The sequence below is a fragment of the Bombina bombina genome, chromosome 5 (genome assembly GCF_027579735.1).
Source record: "Bombina bombina isolate aBomBom1 chromosome 5, aBomBom1.pri, whole genome shotgun sequence".
In the NCBI taxonomy this organism is placed as follows: Eukaryota; Metazoa; Chordata; class Amphibia; order Anura; family Bombinatoridae; genus Bombina; species Bombina bombina.
In genome coordinates, this window is record NC_069503.1 from 162,701,355 (window position 1) to 162,723,433 (window position 22,079).

Consider the following 22,079-nt stretch of genomic DNA (forward strand, 5'->3'; position numbering starts at 1 on the left):
TTATCAATCTAAAATGGGTGGCTGGTTATTATACTTTTCCTCTAAAGAGGATCCACATGGCTAGTACTTTATTTTTTATACCCGCATGGCTTATGCTTGACCGCTTTACTGCGGTTGTTTAGGCTCAGCTTATTCTGGAGAGGATGGGCGGGGACTAATTTCACGCCTCAATGGCGCAGTTTTCTTCACATACAAACTCTAATTTTCAGCTCCGGTTGGGCCCAAACTGACTCCTGGTGTTCCGGAGTGATTTTGAGGCTTGATTAAGATCCCTGGGGGCAAGTAAGCGCCACAGCAGAGCTGTAGCGTGGTGCAGGGGATTATAAAGTTTTTCTAATAAACTTTGTTGTTTTTATTGATAACTCAGGGGGTTAATTGCTCTGTTACTGTGGGATGCAACATCTGACTGCATTATAGGGCAGGTTTATCTTAAAATTGGACATATGTGAACACTTTTAAGCTGTTTTGCAAAATTGTGCGCTTTTTATTTTCTTAAAGGCGCAGTACTGTTTTTTCAAAAAATTGTGTTATCTCACTAAATAGAGTGTTTAATGACTTTGTGGTGTTTACATAGCCTGTTCAACACTGACACTGAGGAAGTTCAATGTTCTATGTGTTTAGAAGCCATTGTGGAACCCCCTCTTACGTTGTGCCCTTCTTGTACTGAAAGGGCCTTACAATGTAAAGAACATATTTTATGTAATGAAAGTGTGTCTAAGGATGATTCTCAGTCTGAGGAGAATCAGGATACGCCATTTAATTCTCCCCAGATGTCTCAACCTTTAACGCCCACTCAAGCGACGCCAAGTACTTCTAATGCGTCTACTTCTTTTACTTTGCAAGATATGGCTGCAGTGATGTCTACTACCCTTACAGAGGTACTATCTAAACTGCCAGGTTTGCAGGGTAAACGCAGTAGGTCAGGTATTAATGTAAATACTGAACCCTCTGATGCCTTAGTGGCTATTTCCGATGCACCCTCACAATGCTCTGATTTGGGGTTTAGGGATTTTATGTCTGAGGGAGAACTTTGAGAGTCAGGAAATGTATTACCTCAGACAGATTCGGACGTCACCTCCTTTAAATTTAAACTGGAACACCTCCGCCTGTTGCTCAGGGAGGTTTTGGCGACTCTGGATGATTGTGACCCTATCACAGTTCCCCCAGAAAAATTGTGTAAAATGGACAAATATTTAGAAGTACCTATTTACACGGATGTTTTTCCGGTTCCTAATAGAATTTCGGAAATTGTTAAGAGGGAATGGGATAGACCAGGTATACCGTTTTCTCCCCCTCCTAACTTTAAGAAAATGTTTCCTATATCTGACACCATACGGGACTCCTGGTAATTGGTCCCTAAGGTGGAGGGAGCTATATCTACTCTAGCTAAGCGTACAACTATATCCATTGAAGACAGTTGTACTTTTACAGACCCTATGGATAAAAAATTAGAGGGTCTTCTAAAGAAACTATTTGTTCACCAGGGTTTCCTCTTACAGCCTACAGCCTGCATTGTTCCAGTAACTACTGCAGCTGCCTTTTGGTTTGACGCCCTGGAAGAGTCTCTGAAGGTAGAGACACCTTTAGAGGACATTTTAGACAGAATAAAGGCTCTTAAATTAGCCAATTCATTTATTACTGATGCTGCTTTTCAAATTGCAAAATTAGCAGCGAAAAACGCATGCCATTCTGGCGCGCAGAGCGTTATGACTAAAGTCGTGGTCTGCTGACGTATCATCTAAATCTAAGTTTTTAACTATTCCATTCAAAGGTAAGACCCTATTCGGGCCTGAGCTGAAGGAAATACTATCTGACATTACTGGAGGTAAGGGGCACGCCCTACCTCAGGACAAGTCCCTCAAGATGAGGGGTAAACAAAATGATTTTCGTTCCTTTTGAAATTTTAAAGGAGTATCCTCTGCATTTTAAAGGAGTATCCTCTGCTTCCTCTTCCTCCATTAAGCAGGAAGTGAACTTTGCTCAATCCAAGTCGGTCTGGAGACCTAACCAGGCCTTGAATAAAGGTAAACAAGCCAAGAAGCCCGCTGCTGCTACCAAGACAGCATGAAGGGGCAGCCCCCAATCCCGGACCGGATCTAGTAGGGGGAAGACTCTCGTTCTTTGCTCAGGCTTGGGCAAGGGATGTACAGGATCCCTGGGCATTGGAAATTGTGACCCAGGGGTTCCAGCTGGAATTCAATGATTTCCTCCCAAGGGGGAGATTTCATTTTTCACGTCTGTCTGTAGACCAGACAAAAAGAGAGGCGTTTCTTACGCTGTGCAAAAGACCTTTACACAATGGGTGTAATTTGCCCAGTTCCAGAACTGGAACAGGGGCAGGGGTTCTACTCAAATCTATTCGTGGTTCTCAAAAAAGAGGGAACCTTCAGACCAATTTTAGATCTCAAATGTCTAAACAAATTTCTCAGAGTCCCATTGTTCAAGATGGAGACCATTCGTACAATTTTGTCAATGATCCAGGAGGGTCAATATATGACCACTATGGACCTGAAGGATGCGTACCTTCACATTCCTATCCACAAGGATCATCATCAATTCCTAAGATTTGCCTTTCAAGACAAACATTATCAGTTTGTGGCCCTTCCCTTCGGGTTGTCCACGGCTCCCAGGAACTTCACAAAGGTTCTAGGGTTCCTTCTAGTGGTTCTCAGGCCGCGAGGCATAGCAGTGGCGCCCTATCTGGACGATATCTTGATCCAGGCGTCAAGTCATGTTGTCCTTTCTAAGAACTCACGTTTTGAAAGTGAATGAAGAAAAAAGTTGACTAGTTCCACAGACAAGAGTTCCATTCCTGGGAACTCTGATAGACTCGGTAAACATGAAAATATTTCTGACAGAAGTCAGAAAATCAAAGATTCTAAATGCTTGCCGAGCTCTGCAGTCCATTCATCGGCCATCAGTGGCTCAGTGTATGGAAGTCATCGGACTAATGGTAGCAGCAATGGATATCATCCCGTTTGCTCGCTTTCATCTCAGACCACTACAACTGTGCATGCTCAGTCAGTGGAATGGGGATTATGCGAATTTATCTCCTCAGATAAATCTGGACCAAGAGACCAGAGACTCTCTTCGGTGGTGGTTGTCACAGGACAATCTGTCCCAAAGGATGTGCTTCCGCAGGCCATCTTGGGTAATAGTAACGACGGATGCTAGTCTCCTGGGCTGGGGTGCAATCTGGAATTCCCTGAAGGCTCAGGGTTTGTGGACTCAGGTGGAGTCTCAATTGCCAATCAATATTCTGGAACTGAGAGCGATATTCAACACGCTGCTGGCGTGGCCTCAGTTGGCAATGGCCAAATTCATAAGATTCCAGTCGGACAATATCACGACTGTGGCATATATCAATCATCAGGGGGGAAAAAGGATTTCTCTAGCGATGATAGAAGTATCAAAGATATTTCGATGGGCGGAGGTTCACTCTTGCCATCTGTCTGCGATCTCTATCCCAGGAGTAGAAAACTGGGAAGCGGATTTTTTAAGTCGTCAGACTTTTCATCCGGGGGAGTGGGAACTCCATCCGGAGGTGTTTGTAACCTTGATTCATCAATGGGGCACACCGGAATTGGATCTGATGGCATTTCGACAGAATGCCAAACTTCCACGTTACGGGTCCAGGTCAAGGGATCCCCAGGCTGTACTGATAGATGCTCTAGCAGTACCTTGGTCGTTCAACCTGGCTTATGTGTTTCCACCTTTTCCTCTCCTTACTCGTGTGATTGCCAGAATCAAACAGGAGAGGGCTTCAGTAATAGCGCCTGCGTGGCCACGCAGGACCTGGTATGCAGATCTAGTGGACATGTCGTCTCTGCCACCGTGGAGACTGCCATTGAGAAAGGACCTTCTCATTCAAGGTCCTTTCCAACATCCAAATCCAACTTCTCTGCAGCTGACTGCTTGGAGATTGAACGCTTGATTTTATCTAAGCGGGGTTTCTCTGAGCCGGTCATTGATACTCTGATTCAGGCTCGCAAGCCGGTTACTAGAAAAATTTACCATAAGATATGGCTTAAATATCTTTAGTGGTGTGAATCCAAAGGTTACTCATGGAGTAAGATTAGGATTCCTAGGATTTTGTCTTTTCTCCAAGAAGGGTTGGAGAAGGTATTATCAGCTAGTTCCTTGAAGGGACAAATTTCTGCTTTGTCAATTTTGCTTCACAAGCGTCTGGCAGATGTCCCAGATGTTCAGGCATTTTGTCAGGCTTTAATCAGAATCAAGCCTGTGTTTAAAACAATTGCTCCGCCATGGAGCTTGAATTTAGTTCTTAAGGTTCTTCAAGGGGTTCCGTTTGAACCCATGCATTCCATAGATATTAAACTGTTATCTTGTAAAGTTTTGTTTTTAGTAGCTATTTCTTCGGCTCGAAGAGTTTCTGAGCTTTCTGCATTGCAATGTGATTTCCCTTATCTTATATTACATTCTGATAAGGTGGTTTTGTGTACTAAACCTGGATTCCTTCCTAAGGTTGTTTCAAATAAGAATATTAATCAGGAAATTGTGGTTCCTTCCTTGTGTCCTAATCCTTCCTCTAAGAAGGAACGTTTGTTACATAATTTGGATGTGGTTCGCTCTTTAAAATTTTATTTACAAGCGACCAAGGATTTCCGTCAAACATTTTCCCTGTTTGTTGTTTATTCTGGGAAGCGTAGGGGTCAAAAAGCTACGGCTACCTTTCTCTCTTTTTGGCTGAGAAGCATCATCCGTCTGGCATATGAGACTGCTGGACAGCAGCCCCCTGAAAAGATTACGGCTCATTAGAATAGAGCTGTGGCTTCCACTTGGGCTTTTAAAGACGATGCTTCTGTTGAACAGATTTGTAAGGCTGCGACTGGGTCCTCCCTTCATACGTTTTCCAAATTTTCCAAATTTGATACTTTTGCTTCTTCTGAGGCTATTTTTGGGAGAAAGGTTCTTCAAGCAGTGGTGCCTTCCGTTTAGGTTCCTGTCTTGTCCCTCCCTTTCATCCGTGTCCTAAAGCTTTGGTATTGGTATCCCACAAGTAAAGGATGAAACCCGTGGACTCTGTATATCTTGTAAAAGAAAAGGAAATGTATGCTTACCTGATAAATTAATTTCTGTTACGATATACCGAGTCCACGGCCACCCTGTCATTTTGAGACAGGATTTATTTTTTATAAACTTTAGTCACCTCTGCACCTTGTTAGTTCTTTCCCTTTCTCTTCCTTTACCTTCGGTCGAATGACTGGGGGGAGGAGTTAAGGGAGGAGCTATATAGCAGCTCTGCTGTGGTGCTCTTTGCCACTTCCTGTTAGCAGGAGGATTATATCCCACAAGTAAAGGATGAAACCCGTGGACTCGGTATATCGTAAAAGAAATTAATTTATCAGGTAAGCATACATTTCCTTTTTTATACTTATGTAAATAGAACCCACACGTGGACCCTTGTGTAGTTGATGCCAATGTTAACGACAATCATTCATGACTTCCTTATATTGCCACCAGGTTTACAAATGAACTTGTGAGATTTACACATAATATTGAGATATTTTGTAGATATTGCGGCAGAAATGAGAAAAAGTGATGCTTTCTATTTCCTAATAAATAGAACACGCATTCTGATTGGATGCTGGCATATCTTCAGATTACAGTCTGTGGTTATACGTTAAAATATCTTTGTTTTATAATTTGACATGATATCACTATGAAGTGCCACACTATATGGGTACCATGTTTCTTTAAAACTGGGATTATGTGCTGGATTTTTGGCTTTTTGTCTTGTTGATGTTTCAACATACACTAAAGTCGTGTTTTTTTTGTTTGTTTTTTCTTATGATTCAGATAGTGCATGCATTTTAAAAAAACTTCCAGTTTACTTTTATTCTCAAATGGTGCATAGTCTTAATATGCACACTTTGTGACATTATCTCTGACTGAGGCCTAGTTTCCATTGAGGTAGTCAAGTTTTGAAAGTGGTGGTAACATAAAAATTCTCTGTAGACTTTAATGGAGATAAATGTTTTGATCACCAGTTTCCACAATTTACCACCTCAATGGAAACTGGGCCTGAGTATGGGCAATAGTTCAGTGTATACATATATGAATTTGATTTGCTGAGGGCTGTCACATGATACAGGGGAAGAGAAATGGATGAAATTTCAAACTTGTCAGAACAAAATCTACTGCTTATAAATTATATTATATTACTGAATGTTATCTGGTAAGTGACTTAAAACTGTAAAGTCCTTAGCTATATAACAGCTGGATTCACACCTGTTTACGGATAGCTGACAAAAATAAGGACAACAAGATGAACTTAAAGGAACTGAAAAACTTCTTGCAAGAAGTGAATATTCATACGGACGATAACTACGCCCGGACAATATTCCAAGTACGTGTGCAACAATTGCTTAAAGGGACATTAAGGAACAATAATGAATAACTCTGATGTGTTTAAGCATTTTATTATTTCACTATCGCTTGAACATAACTATGTATTGGTTAAATTCCCGCTAAACACAGTTCCTGAACCAAGAAAGACACTAGCCTCCCTTAGCATGATGGCTGACCCCCTCACAACTTTTGCTTTTCTCACCACCTCTCTGCAGATGGCTTCCCCTGCTTTACGTCTTTGCCCACAACACAAGCGCATCAGAGCATTTTAAAATTGCTACTGTATTTCTTTCTTGAAAGCTAAACCTAGGTAGGCTCATATGCTTATTTCTAAGCCCTTGAAGGCTGTCTCTTATCTCAGTGCACTTTGACAGTTTTCAGAGCTAGACAGCGCTAGTTCATGTGTACCACATAGATAACATTGTTCTCAATCCTATGTCAGGGCGACTTAGAACTAGGGATGAACGTGTGTGTATATGTATGTTATATATGTTTTTGTATGTATATATTTGTGTGTGTGTGTGTGTGTGTGTGTATGTATATAGTCCGAGAGACTATCGGATAGATTACGAGTCTTGCGCTAGGCTTAAAAAGCAGTGTTGAGAGGTCTCAACGCTGCTTTTTAACGCCCGCTGGTGTTACGAGCCTTGCAGGTACAGGTGTACCGCTCACTTTTTTGGCCAGACTCGAAAATACCGCAAATCCACTTACGTCAATTGCGTATCCTATTTTTTCAATGGGATTTGCCTAACGCCGGTATTACGAGTCTTCCAAAAAGTGAGCGGTAAACCCTCTCCTGTCAAGCCTGGTACCGCATTTAAAAGTCAGTAGTTAAGAGTTTTATGGGCTAACGCCGTAGTATAAAACTCTTAAGTAAAGTGCTAAAGAGTACACTAACACCCATAAACTACCTATTAACCCCTAAACCGAGACCCCCCCCCACATCGCAAACACTAAAATAACATTTTTAACCCCTATTCTGTCGAACCGGACATCACCGCCACTATAAAAAATATATTAACCCCTAAACCGCCGCACTCCCACATCGCAAACACTAGTTAAATTTTATTAACCCCTAATCTGCCGTCCCTAACAACGCCGACACCTACCTACCTTTATTTACCCCTAATCTGCCGCCCCCAACGTCGCTGCAACTATATTAAATGTATTAACCCCTAAATCTAAGTCTAACCCTAGCACCCCCCTAACTTAAATATAATTTAAATAAATCAAAATAAAATTACTACAATTAACTAAATTATTCCTATTTAAAACTAAATACCTGTAAAATAAACCCTAAGATAGCTACAATATAACTAATAGTTACATTGTAGCTATCTCAGGGTTTATTTTTATTTTACAGGCAAGTTTGTATTTATTTTAACTAGGTAGAATAGTTATTAAATAGTTATTAACTATTTAATAGCTACCTAGTTAAAATAAAGACAAATTTACCTGTAAAATAAAACCTAACCTAAGTTACAATTACACCTAACACTACACTATAATTAAATTAATTCCCTAAATTAACTACAATTAAATACAATTATCTAAAGTACTGAGAAAAACAAACAAACACTAAATTACAGAAAATAATAAAATAATTACAAATTTTTTAAACTAATTACACCTAATCTAATCCCCCTAATAAAATAAAAAGCCCCCCAAAATAATAATAAGCCCTACCCTATACTAAATTACAAATAGCCCTTGAAAGGGCCTTTTGCGGGGCATTGCCCCAAAGTAATCAGCTCTGTTACCTGTAAAAAAAAAAAAGTACAATACACCCCCCCAACATTAAAACCCACCACCCACACACCCAACCCTACTCTAAAACCCACCCAATCCCCCCTTAATAAAACCTAACACTAACCCCTTGAAGATCACCCTACCTTTAGAAGTCTTCACCCAACCAGGCCGAAGTCCTCAACGAAGCCGGGCGAAGTGGTCCTCCAGACGGGCAGAAGTCTTCATCTAAGCCGGGAAGAAGAGGTCCTCCAGACAGGCAGAAGTCTTCATCCAGACGGCATCTTCTATCTTCATCCATCCGGCGCGGAGCGGGTCCATCTTCAAGACATCCAACGGGGAGCATCCTCTTCTGTCTTCATCCGACGACTGAATGAAGGTTCCTTTAAGTGACGTCATCCAAGATGGCGTCCCTTCAATTCCGATTGGCTGATAGAATTCTATCAGCCAATCGGAATTAAGGTAGAAAAAATTCTATTGGCTATTCCAATCAGCCAATAGAATGTGAGCTAAATCCTATTGGCTGTTCCAATCAGCCAATAGGATTGAAGTTCAATCCTATTGACTGATTGCATCAGCCAATAGGATTTTTTTCTACCTTAATTCCGATTGGCTGATAGAATTCTATCAGCCAATCGGAATTGAAGGGACGCCGTCTTGGATGACGTCACTTAAAGGAACCTTCATTCAGTCGTTGGATGAAGACAGAAGAGGATGCTCTGCGTCGGATGTCTTGAAGATGGACCCGCTCCGCGCCGGATGGATGAAGATAGAAGATGCCGTCTGGATGAAAACTTCTGCCCATCTGGAGGACCTCTTCTTCCCAGCTTGGATGAAGACTTCTGCCCGTCTGGAGGACCACTTCGCCCGGCTTCGTTGAGGACTTCGGCCCGGTTGGGTGAAGACTTCTCAAGGTAGGGTAATCTTCAAGGGGTTAGTGTTAGGTTTTATTAAGGGGGGATTGGGTGGGTTTTAGAGTGGGGTTGGGTGTGTGGGTGGTGGGTTTTAATGTTGGGGGGGTATTGTACTTTTTTTTACAGGTAAAAGAGCTGATTTCTTTGGGGCAATGCCCCGCAAAAGGCCCTTTTAAGGGCTATTTGTAATTAAGTATAGGGTAGGGCTTTTTAATATTTTGGGGGGCTTTTTTATTTTATTAGGGGGATTAGATTAGGTGTAATTAGTTTTAAAAAATTATTTTATTTTCTGTATTTAGTGTTTTTTTCGTACTTTAGATAATTGTATTTAATTGTAGTTAATTTAGGGAATTAATTTAATTGTAGTGTTAAGTGTAATTGTAACTTAGGTTAGGTTTTATTTTACAGGTAAATTTGTCTTTATTTTAACTAGGTAGCTATTAAATAGTTAATAACTGTTTAATAACTATTCTACCTAGTTAAAATAAATACAAACTTGCCTGTAAAATAAAAATAAACCCTAAGCTAGCTACAATGTAACTATTAGTTATATTGTAGCTATTTTAGGGTTTATTTTATAGGTAAGTATTTAGTTTTAAATAGGAATAATTTAGTTAATTGTAGTAATTTTATTTAGATTTATTTAAATTATATTTAAGTTAGGGGGGTGTTAGGGTTAGACTTAGATGTAGGGGTTAATAACTTTAATATAGTGGCGGCGATGTTGGGGGCGGCAGATTAGGGGTTAATAAATGTATTTAGGTTGCGGCGACATGGGGGGCGGCAGATTAGGGGTTAATAAATATAATGTAGGTGGCGGAGATGTTTGGGGCAGCAGATATGGGGTTCATAAGTATAATGTAGGTGGCGGCGGTGTCCGGAGTAGCAGATTAGGGGTTAATAATATAATGCAGGTGGCAGATTAGGGATTAATAAGTGTAAGATTAGGGGTGTTTAGACTCGGGGTTCATGTTAGGGTGTTCGGTGTAGACATAACTTTTATTTCCCCATAGGAATCAATGGGGCTGCGTTAGGAGCTGAACGCTGCTTTTTTGCAGGTGTTAGGTTTTTTTCCAGCCGGCTCTCCCCCATTGATTCCTATGGGGAAATAGTGCACGAGCACGTTTTGCCAGCTCACCGCTAATGTAAGCAGCGCTGGTATTGAGGTGAGATGTCGAGCAAAATTTTGCTCTCCGCTCACCCGTAATACCAGCGCTGTCTGTAGGTGAGCAGTGAGAATAAACTGCTCGTTAACACTGCACACCATTACCGACAAAACTCGTAATCTACCCGTATGTTTCCAAGTTTGGCCTAGGGCAGATATACGCTCCAGAGTGCTCTGTTACTAATCAGAGCCCGGGCACCGCAACCTACTCTGGGAACTTAATCATGGGTCCCACCCTGCATGTCTTGTGGTTCTCTGTCTGGGTAAAACTGTATCTATATAATATTTCTATCTGATCTATCTCATGGCTGGACTGTTATCTTACCACCATTTGAATGTCGGAATATTGTCCGTCACTCAAATGTCAGTCGGCCAAATGTCCGTCGGATAACAGTCCGGCCACAGTGTGTGTGTGTGTGTGTATATACTGTATATATAACACACAGAGAAAGTCCAGCACTCACTTACAAGCTCTCAGCTAAGATTTAAAAGCAAAAAGGGACAGGTTAGTTACCGCATCTGGCCAAATGGGACAAGCCCAGGTACCACGTCAAGGTCCTTTCCAATACCTGGGACCCTAAAACAGCCACACAATGCAAGCTCTCAAATCCAAACAATCTGGGAACAAGGGAAGGGTGCACAGGTTTATGTAATCACCCTAGACATATACAAAACGCGGAAGGGGACTGCACTCTCATACCAGACTGGGTACACAACCAATGACCCTGCAACATGCTCAGACGTGGGTGCTCACGGGCACTCACAGGAAGCTGTGCTGTCCCCAGAGTCACAGGCAGTTAACTCCAGACAGGTCTGGGTGCAAGAACCATAGGGAAAATTACAAAACAAATTAATACAACACACAGAGAAAGTCCAGCACTCACTTACAAGCTCTCAGCTAAGATTTAAAAGCAAAAATGGAAAGGTTAGTTACAGCATCCGGCCAAATGGGACAAGCCCAGGTACCACGTCAAGGTCCTTTCCAATACCTGGTACCCTAAAACAACCACACAATGCAAGCTCTCAAATCCAAACAAACTGGGAACATATTTATTATTATATATTTCTTTTTTATGTATGTATATATACAGTGTCTATGTATGTACGTGTGTATATACTGTGTGTGTGTATGTATATATATATATATATATATATATATATATATATATACATACACCCACATATGCTTTCAAAAATAGAAATTTCCATCTAAAGGGGAGGAGAGTTCACGGCATCATTCAGTACTATTGAGAATTAAGAACCTAGCCACCAGGAGGAGGCAAAGACACCCCAGCTAAAGGCTTAAATATTTCTCCCACTTCCCTCATCCCCCAGTCATTCTTTGCCTTTCGTCACAGGAGGAAGGTAGAGGAGTGCCGGAGTTTCGGAGTAGTCTCTTATGGAGGGTAGTACTCTTTGCAGTGGGACTGGAGTTTTAAGTAGTCCTGTCAGCCTCTCAGTGAGAGCCTGGGTAAAAGTTACAGTCCGGAGATGCAGGGAGAGTCTTTCTGCGAAACCATCCAGACTCATATTAACAGCTCCATAAGCAATCAGCGTTGACGAGTTTCGCTGCCTGCTTTCTTCACCCAAGTCCATGTCAGGAGTGAAGCTACTAACCTGTCACACTTGAAAGGCCATGTTCCTGTTCCACAGCTTAGATTCTGGTAAGATCGTTTAATTTTTTATTAATAATTTTTAACATAGAAGACAGGGTCACAGTGTGGTGCCTTTTTATCTTTACAGAATCAAGCTTTAATATTCCTGGAAGGGGGTTATTGAACAGGGGGGGTTATACATTATATTGTTTATTGTGTCTTTGCTGCGCTATGTGAGAGATGAGGCTCTGGCAATGTGTGGAACTTTCAGGTTACTTGGGAATCTTTTGCTGCCGTTTTTTGGCACGTTTTTCCTTAATGCAGGGGCGGTCCTGCCAGGCATTCCATGCGACTGGGTGTGGCTATCTATCCTTCCTGTTGATCTGTGGCACAGGAGAAGTAGCGGTTTCTGTAGTCCGGGTCCTAGGAGGTGGTGAGTGCCCCGGCCATTGGTGGTATAAAGGTGCCTTTTTAATAAATAAAGTTAGTCTAACCAAGCGGGCAAGCGATGGAGGACTCTGACGCGTTGGAAGGCTCTCCTTCCTTAATAAAGTCTCATTCCTGTGTTTATTGTGAGGAGTTTCTGGTAGATCAGCCTGCTCAACCATGTTCCACATGCCTTGATAAAGTTACAACATCTAAATGTAAACGGATGTCTAGTACTACTGAGCCGTCCACCTCTGAAGGTTCTTTGTCCCGGGAATTGCGTTCCCTACATTCATCTCCGATTGCATATGCAGCGCCCCGGGGTCCGACCGTTACTCCTTCGGGAGTAATTTGTTGTCCGTCAGCTCGTTCTGCTAAGCGCAAGCGTAGGGTTTATCATAGCGGCGTGGCCCAGTGTTTGTCCTCGCCAATGGGAGATCCAGAGGCTCTATATGAGGATGAGGCCCACTCCTACTCTTCGGAGGAGGCCCCTTCTGGGTCGGAGTCCGTGTCATCTAAACCTCCGGCAGTGGACTAGCCTGGTTATAGGTTTAGGATGGAGAATTTGCGCTTTCTGCTACGGCAGGTGCTTGCTACTCTGGAGGTTCCGGAACCTAAGATACCAGAGGACCCTGCGATTCCATATCTTGACAAGGTATACGAGGACAGGGTAGTACCTCAGTCTTTCCCGGTTCCCATTAAGATGGCTAATATTATTAAGAACAAATGGGAGCGATTAGGTTCTTCCTTTTCCCCTTTTTCTTCCTTTAAAAAAATGTTCCCCATTCCGGACTCTCAGCTTGAGCTGTGGGGGACCATCCCTAAGGTGGATGGGGCTATCTCTACGCTCGCGAAGCGGACGACTATTCCCCTCGAGGATAGTTCATCGTTTAAAGAGCCCATGGATAAAAAACTGGAAAACATATTGAGAAAGATGTTTCAGCACACGGAGTTTGTCTTTCAGCCAGCAGCGGCCGTTGCACCGGTCGCTGGAGCTGCGACATATTGGTGTGAATGCCTGTGTGAAATGGTCGAGGGGGAGACATCCATCGTCGAGATACAGGAGAAGATTAAGGCGATGAAGATCGCCAATTCTTTCATCTGCGATGCCAATATGCAAATGATACGCCTAAATGCTAAGGTGTCAGGTTTTTCTGTTTTAGCGTGCAGGGCTCTGTGGCTAATATCTTGGTCTGCGGACATGACCTCTTAAGCGAGGCTGTTGTCCTTGCCTTTTCAAGGAAAGATCCTGTTCGGTCCAGGATTGGATTTGATTATATCCACGATTACTAGAGGCAAGGGAGCTTTCCTTACCGCAGAATAAGAAGGCTAAGCCTAAAGGATCTACTTTTCGTCACTTTCGTGCAGATAAGGCCCAGCGCCAGCAACCCATTACAAAAGCGGATCAGTCCAAGGGATCTTGGAAGCCGGCTCAATCTTGGAACAAGTCTAAGCAGAGCAAGAAGCCCACCGAGACCCGACCGGTCTCCGGATAACATAGGGGGCAGATTATCTCTATTCTCAGATGCATGGTTGCAGGACATTTAGGACCCTTGGGTTCTAGAAGTGGTCTCCCAGGGTTACAGGTTAGGGTTCAGATCCCATCCGCCCGAGGGCAGATCCCTCCTGTTAAACCTGTCTTCAAGACCAGAGAAGAGAGAGGCCTTTCTAGAGTGTGTGAGAGATCTCGCCTCTCTGGGTTATCATACCAGTACCCCTAGTAGAGAGGGGTCTAGGGTACTATTCCAACCTTTTTGTGGTTTCAAAGAAGGAGGGCACGTTCCAACCGATTCTGGACTTAAAGTGTTTAAACAAGTTTCTGAGTGTTCCATCGTTCAAAATGGAAACAATCAGATCTATTCTTCCCCTAGTTCAAGAGGGACAGTTCATGACGACTGTAGACTTGAAGGACGCTTACCTTCATGTGCCAATACACAGGGACCATTTCAGGTTCCTAAGATTTGCATTTCTGGACCAACACTTCCAGTTTGTGGCCCTTCCTTTTGGTCTGGCGACGGCCCAGAGAGTCTTCACAAAGGTTCTGGGGGCGCTGCTTGCAGTGGCCAGATACAGGGGCATTGCAGTGGCCAGATACAGGGGCATTGCAGTGTCCCCTTACCTGGATGACATCCTAGTTCAGGTGCCGTTGTTCAGCCTCGCAGAGGATCATTCAAGGGCTCTTCTTCTTCTGCTTCAATCTCACGGTTGGAAGATCAACTCAGTAAAGAGTTCCCTGGTTCCCAGCAACAGGGTGGAGTTCCTGGGCTCAATAATAGACTCTATGTCCATGAAGATATTTCTCACATGATCAGCGGCGCAGGAAGCTTGCATCCTCCTGTCTAGCCCTTCAGTCCTTCTCAAGCCTATTGGTGGCTCAATGTATGGATATGATAGGTCTCATGGTGTCAAGCATAGATGTCATCCCATTCACCAGGTTCCACTTAAGACCTCTTCAATTGTGCATGTTCAGACAGTGGAATGGCGATCATTCAGATCTATCACAGCTGATATCCCTGGATGCTCGGACTCGGAACTCCCTCTCTTGGTGGATTCGTCTGGAGCAACTGTCCATGGGGACATCCTTCTTGAGACCATCCTGGTAGATTTTGACCACGGACGCCAGTCTGTCAGGTTGGGGAGCTTTTTGGGGTGCCAGTATGGCACAAGGAAAGTAGTCCAGGGAGGAGTCTCTCCTTTCGATCAACATCCTAGAGCTAAGCGCAATCTACAATGCTCTGAAGGCTTGTTCTCTGGGGTCGGTCAGTTTTATAAGATTCCAGACCGACAACATTAACTCGGTGGCTTACATCAACCATCAAGGGGGTACGAGGTGCTCCTTCGCGATGAGGGAGGTGTCTCGGATCCTGGAGTGGGTGGAGTCCCACGACTGCTCGCTCTCAGCGATTCACATTCCGGGTGTGGACATCTGGAAAGCAGACTTTCTCAGCAGACAGTCCTTCCATCCTGGGGAATGGTCTCTCCACCCCGAGGTGTTTGCGGAGATTTGTCTAAGATGGGGAACACCGGAGATAGATCTCATGGCGTCCAGACTCAATTGCAAGCTACCTCGATATGGGTTGAGGTCCAGGGATCCCCAGGCAGAGCTGATAGATGCCTTAGTGGTTGCTTGGGGACTCAGCCTAGCTTACATTTTTCCACCGTTACCACTGCTACCTCGTGTAGTGGCACACATTAAACAGGAGCAGCAGGCCTTGGCCATTCTGATTGCTCCTTTGTGGCCACGGAGGACGTGGTTTGCGGATCTGGTGGGGATGTCATTCACTTCGCCGTGGAGGTTACCCTGTCGCAGGGATCTGCTGTCACAGGGCCCCTTTCAACATCGCAATCTAGATTCTCTGAGGCTGACTGCGTGGAGATTGAACGCCTAGTCTTAGCCAAGAGAGGCTTTTCTAAAAGTTTGATTGATACTGTAAGGTGTGGAGGACTTACTTGTCCTGGTGTGAGAAGCATGGCTATCCTTGGCATAAAGTGAAGGTATCCAGGATTCTGTCCTTTCTCCAAGATGGTTTGGAAAAGGGTCTTGCAGCTAGTTCCTTAAATGGACAGATTTCGGCATTATCAGTTTTGTTGCATACTAGACTCACTGAGCTCCCTGACATTCAATCAGGCCTGTCTTTAGACAGTCGGCTCCGCCTTGGAGCTTAAAGTTAGTACTTAAGGTTTTGCAGAGGGTTCCGTTTGAACGTATGCATTCCATAGACATTAAGATTCTGTCCTGGAAGGTTCTCTTCCTGTTGGCTATTGCATCGGCACGTAGAGTATCTGAACTATCTGCCTTGCAATGTGAACCTCCTTATGTAGTGTTTTATGTGGATAGGCTGTACTTCGCACTGGGTTGGGGTTTCTCCAAGGTGGTGTCTAACTGTAACATCAATCAGGAAATAGTTGTTCCTTCTTTGTGTCCTAACCCTTCCTCTTCAAAGGAGATGTTGCTTCATAACCTGGATGTGGTTCGTGCCTTGAAGTTCTATCTTCAGGCTACAAAGGATTGCAGACATCTACATCTCTTTTTGTGGTGTATTCTGGAAGCGCAAGGGGCAAAGGGCCTCAGCTACTTCTTTGTCTTTTTGGTTGAAGCGCTTGATTCGCTTGGCTTATGAGATGGCGGGACATAAGCCTCCTCAGAGGATCACGGCTCATTCAACTAGAGCTGTGGCTTCGTCTTGGGCCTTCAAGAATGAGGCCTCTATGGAGCAAATTTGTAAGGCGGCTACCTGGTCCTCCTTACACACTTTTACAAAGTTTTACAAATTTGACATTTTTGCTTCTGCAGAAGCAGTTTTTGGGAGAAAGGTTTTGGAGTCTGTGGTGCCTACAGATTAGGGTTCGCCTTTTACCCTCCCGGTTTCATTCAGTGTCCTCTAGAGCTTGGGTATATGTTCCCAATAGTAATGAATGAAGCTGTGTATTCTCCTCCCCTTTAGATGGAAAACATGAATTATGCTTACCTGATAATTTCATTTCCATCGAGGGGAGGAGAGTCCACGGCTCCCTCCCGTATCTCCGTTTGACGGCCCTAAATTTATCATCTTCTGGCACCTTTTTTACCCTGATATTTCTCCTACTGTTCCTGGTTCCCTCGGCAGAATGACTGGGGGATGAGGGAAGTGGGGGAGGTAGTTAAGACTTTGGCTGGGGTGTCTTTGCCTCCTCTTGGTGGCCAGGTTCTTAATTCCCAATAGTAATGAATGAAGCCGTGGACTCTCCTCCCCTCGATGGAAATTAAATTATCATGTAAGCATAATTTATGTTTTCTAAGAAAAAAAAATCTGATCACTAATTTTGCATTTTGTTAAACTAATATCACTTCTGTTTTTGTAAGCATTCTTATTTTACGTTTTTTTTTTCACAACTGCCTAAAACTTTTACAAACCCATTTTGAAAATATTATTTAAAGAAAATTCCATTTAAAGGGATAAGAAAGTCAAAATTTAATTTTTATTATTCAGATAGAGCATGCCAAGATAAGATAGGGAGAGTCCACGGCTTCATTCCTTACTGTTGGGAAATACACCTTGCCACCAGGAGGAGGCAAAGACACCCCAGTCAAAGGCTTAAATATCCCTCCCACTTCTTCATTACTCCAGTCATTCTTTGCCTTTTGTCACGTTAGGAGGTGGCAGAGAAGTGTCAGAAGATTCAGAGAGTCCTGAAAAAGGGTATCAGCCCTTCAAGTTAGGACTGGAGTTTTAAGTAGTCATGTCAAGTTAGAGTCTGAAGATGCAGGGAAATAATTTCTGCGAAACCATCCAGACTACTGCTAACAGTGTTGACGAGTTTCACTGCCTTTTTTCTCTCACTCAAGTCCATGTCAGGAGCGCTGCTATAAGACTGTCACACTTGAGAGGCTGTGTTCTGTTCCACAGCATGGATCCTGGAGGTAAGATTGTTTACATTTTTACACATAAAACACTATAACAGGGTCACAGTGTGTCTCCTTTATACCTTGATAGGATCCAGGGTTAATATCCTCTGAAGGGGGTTTATTGAAACAGGTTTCACTTTTAAGTTTCACTTGTTTTTGAAAGTGTTGCACAGCTGCTATTCCTTGCTGTACTTGTAATAACAGGGGAAGTACTGTCTTGCACTCAATTTGACCGGGTGTGGTCTATGTTCATTTCCTTCATTCCGGCTGAGACTTAAAGGGACAGTCTAGTATAAATTAAACTTTCATTATTCAGATAGGACTTTTAATTTTAATCAACTCTCCAATTTACTTTTATCATCAACTTTGCTTTTTTCTCTTGGTATTCTTAGTTTAAACTAAACATAGGTAGGCTCATATGCTAATTTCTAAGCCTTTGAGGGCTGCCTCTTATCACATGCTTTTTAAATCTCTTTTCTACACAAAGAGACAGAAAGTACACGTGGGCCATATAGATAACACTGTGTTCAGGCATAGGGGGGTATTTAAGATTAAGCACAAAACAATGCTAAATTTAAGACAATAGATAATAAACAGTTGCAGTCATGTGATCAGGGGGCTGGAAGAAGGTTCCTAGATACAAGGTAATCACAGAGGTAAAAAGTATATTAATATAACTGTGTTGGTTATGCAAAACTGGGGAATGGGTAATAAAGGGATTATCTATCTTTTAAAACAATAACATTTCTATGGTAGACTGTCCCTTTAAACCCGAGGAGAGCGTTTCCTCTGTTAACTTTCTGGGTCTAGGAGGTGGTGAGTGCCCCAGCCATTGGGAGTATAAAGGTGCAGTTTTCTATAATAAAAATATGTTTTTATTTGTGTCTTTCTGTGGGTATAACCTGAGCTATGGAGGACTCTGACATTTTAAAAGGTACTCCTTCTGTACTAAATCATACCTGTTTATATTATGAGGAGGCTGTGGTTTTCCCACCCACTCAATTATGTTCCACATGCCTTAACACCATTATAAAGTCTAAGAAGGGAGACAAGCCTGCTAAGGCTCTTAGTCCCTCTTAACCGTCTACCTCTCAGGACTCTGCGTCCCGTTAGATTACTACCCTTGCTACATTATCTACTCCACGTGCAGTTCCCTGTAGCACATCTAATCCTCCATCTGGAGGGGGCCTCCTTCCTGCGGACTTTGCAGCGCAGTTACAAACTGCGGTGTCTGCGGCTCTTGCTCGAACAATCGCAAGAGAAAGGTTAAACATAGCTCTCCTGACCCGGAGTCATCTAAATATTTATCGGATTTAGCTATTATGTCCCAGTTATCTCCTGCTGTAGAGGAACCGTCCTTTAGATTTAAAATTGAGCACTTGTGTTTTTTATTAAAGGAAGTTCTGTCTACGTTAGAGGTTCCAGAGGCCGCGCTGCCTGCGGAACCTATGATACCTAAATTATACAGAGTTTACGAAGACAGGAAAGTTCCTTTGACTTTTCCTGTGCCGGTTAAGATGGCGAACATTATTAAGAATGAATGGGAAAGAATTGGTTCTTCCTTTTCCCCCTCATCTACTTATAAATAGTTGTTCCCGGTCCCAGACTCTCAACTGGATTTGTGGGGCTCCATTCCTAAGGTGAATGGTGCTATCTCTACGCTTGCTAAACGTACTACTATACCTCTTGAGGATAGTTCTTCGTTCAGAGAGTGGATGGATAAGACGATGGAAACCTTTTTGAGAAAGATGTTTCAACATACAGGATTTTTGTTTCAACCGGTGGCTGCAGTTGCTGGAGCGGCTACCTACTGGTGTGACACTTTGTTGGAACTTATTGAGGTGGAGTCTCCCCTTGAGGATATTCAAGACAGAATTAAAGCTCTAAGAAATTGCTAATTCTTTTATCTATTTTTGCCTAAATGCAAAGGCCTCTGGCTTTGCAGTCCTAGCCCGCCGGGCGCTCTGGTTAAAGTCTTGGGCTGCGGATTTGACTTCTAAGTCCAGACTCCTTTCTCTTCCCTTCAAGGAAAAGATTTTATTTGGTTCAGGCCTGGACTCAATTATTTCTACGGTTACCGGAGGCAAGTGTGCCTTCCTACCGCAAGATAAGAAGAACAAGTCTAAGGGACGACAATCTTCTAATTTTCGTTCTGACAAATCTCAACAACAACAATCCTCCTCCAAGCCAAAGCAACCCAAGAGTACTTGTAAGCCGGCTCAGTCCTGGAATAAATCCAAGCAGCATAAGAAGCCCGCCGAAAACAAATCGTCATGAAGGGGCGGCCCCTGATCCGGGATCGGATCGTGTAGGGGGCAGACTGTCTCTTTTTTCAGATGCCTGGTTCAAGGATATACAGGATCCGTGGGTCCTGGAAGTGGTATTTCGGGTATACAATATAGTCTTCAGATCTCATCCGCCAAGGGGCAGATTCCTTCTCTCGAATCTGTCTGCCAGACCAGAAAAGAGGGATGCCTTCTAAGGGTGCTTTCGGGATCTATCCTCCTTAGGAGTTGTTATCCCAGTGCCTATCGAAGAAAGAGGTTTGGGTTTTTTTCAAACCTTTTTGTGGTCTCAAAGAAGGAGGGAACTTTCCACCCAAGTCTGGACCTAAAGTGCTTAAACAAATTTCTCAGTGTCCCTTCCTTCAAGATGGAGACAATAAGGTCCATCCTTCCTTTAATTCAGGAAGACCAGTTTATAACCATGTTGCTACGTCTCAAGAGTGTCCTCCAACGTATTACGTATTGTAATTCTAAATATTAATACTTAATAGCAGTATAAAACTATTGCCAGTGATATCTACAATTAATATAGCAGAACTTTGTCAGTACACTTCAGTAAGATATTAAGTCTCTGCAGTATACTCCAAAATATCACTACTGAGATATCTATAAATTTGACAACAATATTATTATTAAAAATTAATATTTAATAATTTCTGATTAGTTATCTTTATAGACACCTTGAATTATAGTTATGTAGAGAATAGAAATTAATTAAAACCAAATTTATCTGTCTAGTTGTTATAACTTTCTATGCACCACAAACCACAAAATATTTCCACAAGTTAAACTTGAATCCAAATGAATCGCTTCTTGAAGTCACACCTGAATTATTGCAGGCCAATTTGTAAATAGCCAGCAACCTTGGCTTAATACCACAATATGGGTTGCAAACTTACTATGCTTAATTTACAACAACTAGAGAAGTTTATATATAATTTGTAAGAAATTTCACAATAATAAGCCTGACTTAGAGACATGAAATACAAAAACCTTTATATGCCAATTAACCCCTTAATGACCACAATGTACCCTGTATGTCGCTGGTCGTTAAGGGTAATAGCACAAGTCTAGCAAGAAAACGCTATTAATGCCCTCCCTCCAGCAGGCTTTGTGGAATAGAGCAGTCTCAACGCTGGTGGCAAGACCGCGCTATAAAACAATCAAGTCCCAAAAAAAGGCCAGTGACATACAGGGTACGTCGCTGGTCCTTAAGGGGTTAATCTGGCCTGAAATAACCTCTTAGCCACAATAAAACAAATTCTAAAATATATCACAATAGCTACTAATAACTTAATTAATATTAATGCCTGACCCTCTTCTCAATAACAATTGACTTAGCGCTAGTATATTTATTTCTAGATCACGCAAGACTTTGAAACATACATTTGAAATGCAAAATACCCTTTTAAATCATTGGTTACAATTAAACTACAACAATTGCTTTAGAGTACCTTGATTTAAATATCAAATATACTTAACAATCGCTTATACTTTACCAAATAACCAATTTGAGAGTTTCAGCTTTTGCCAATATTCTGTTGGTTATACGTGAAGGAATATTACACTATTTGCCAGGGCACAGATCACAAAATTTTCTTTCTTATCCACAAGAAAGGGTTCCAAAAATAAATGTCAGAGAGAATTCTAGCCCCAAATCTGTGTATTTTTCTCTTAGTCAATTGAGTCTGATCCTATTTCTTAGTGTGTAGCAGTTTTATCAAGTGATAAGCCACTCCTTTACTTCTAATCATTCCAAACAGAAATTGGTTTACGCCCTTAATCAAAGCTTGTCTCTAATTGGTTATTTGGAAACGCCTCTCTGAACAACCAAATACCTTGGCTGCAATACCAGTTTTATTCCATCGGGGGGCAGCAAACATAGAAAAACAGTTTCATTATCAAATACTGCTAACAGTTTAATTTAATTTATATATTCTTATATATTTTTAAATGTATATTTAATATACTCACTATTTCCTGCATCAGCAAACAAATATGTCCAATATGTATGGGACCATTTAATATTATTTAATCTGAGTACTTCAAGACTAAATATGAGGTATTTAAAGAAACTGCATTAAAAAAATCGACACATTTTCTATGGAAGGCTTTAAATGGATTACACTACTTTCAGCATGGATCCAACTATTTTCTCAGTTTACGATTGTCATCTTAATATTCACATAC

At 42.3% G+C, this 22,079-nt stretch overlaps 1 protein-coding gene across 2 annotated transcripts in view; it reads left to right on the forward strand.

Moving 5' to 3' along the window:
• Positions 1-22,079, forward strand: part of PLCD1 (phospholipase C delta 1) — a 381,478-nt gene that overhangs the window by 213,195 nt on the left and 146,204 nt on the right. For both annotated transcript variants that reach the window (XM_053713769.1, XM_053713768.1), the window contains exon 4: positions 6,241-6,370. In XM_053713769.1, coding sequence (XP_053569744.1) covers positions 6,241-6,370 — 130 coding nt within the window. The remainder of the gene's footprint in view (positions 1-6,240; positions 6,371-22,079) is intronic.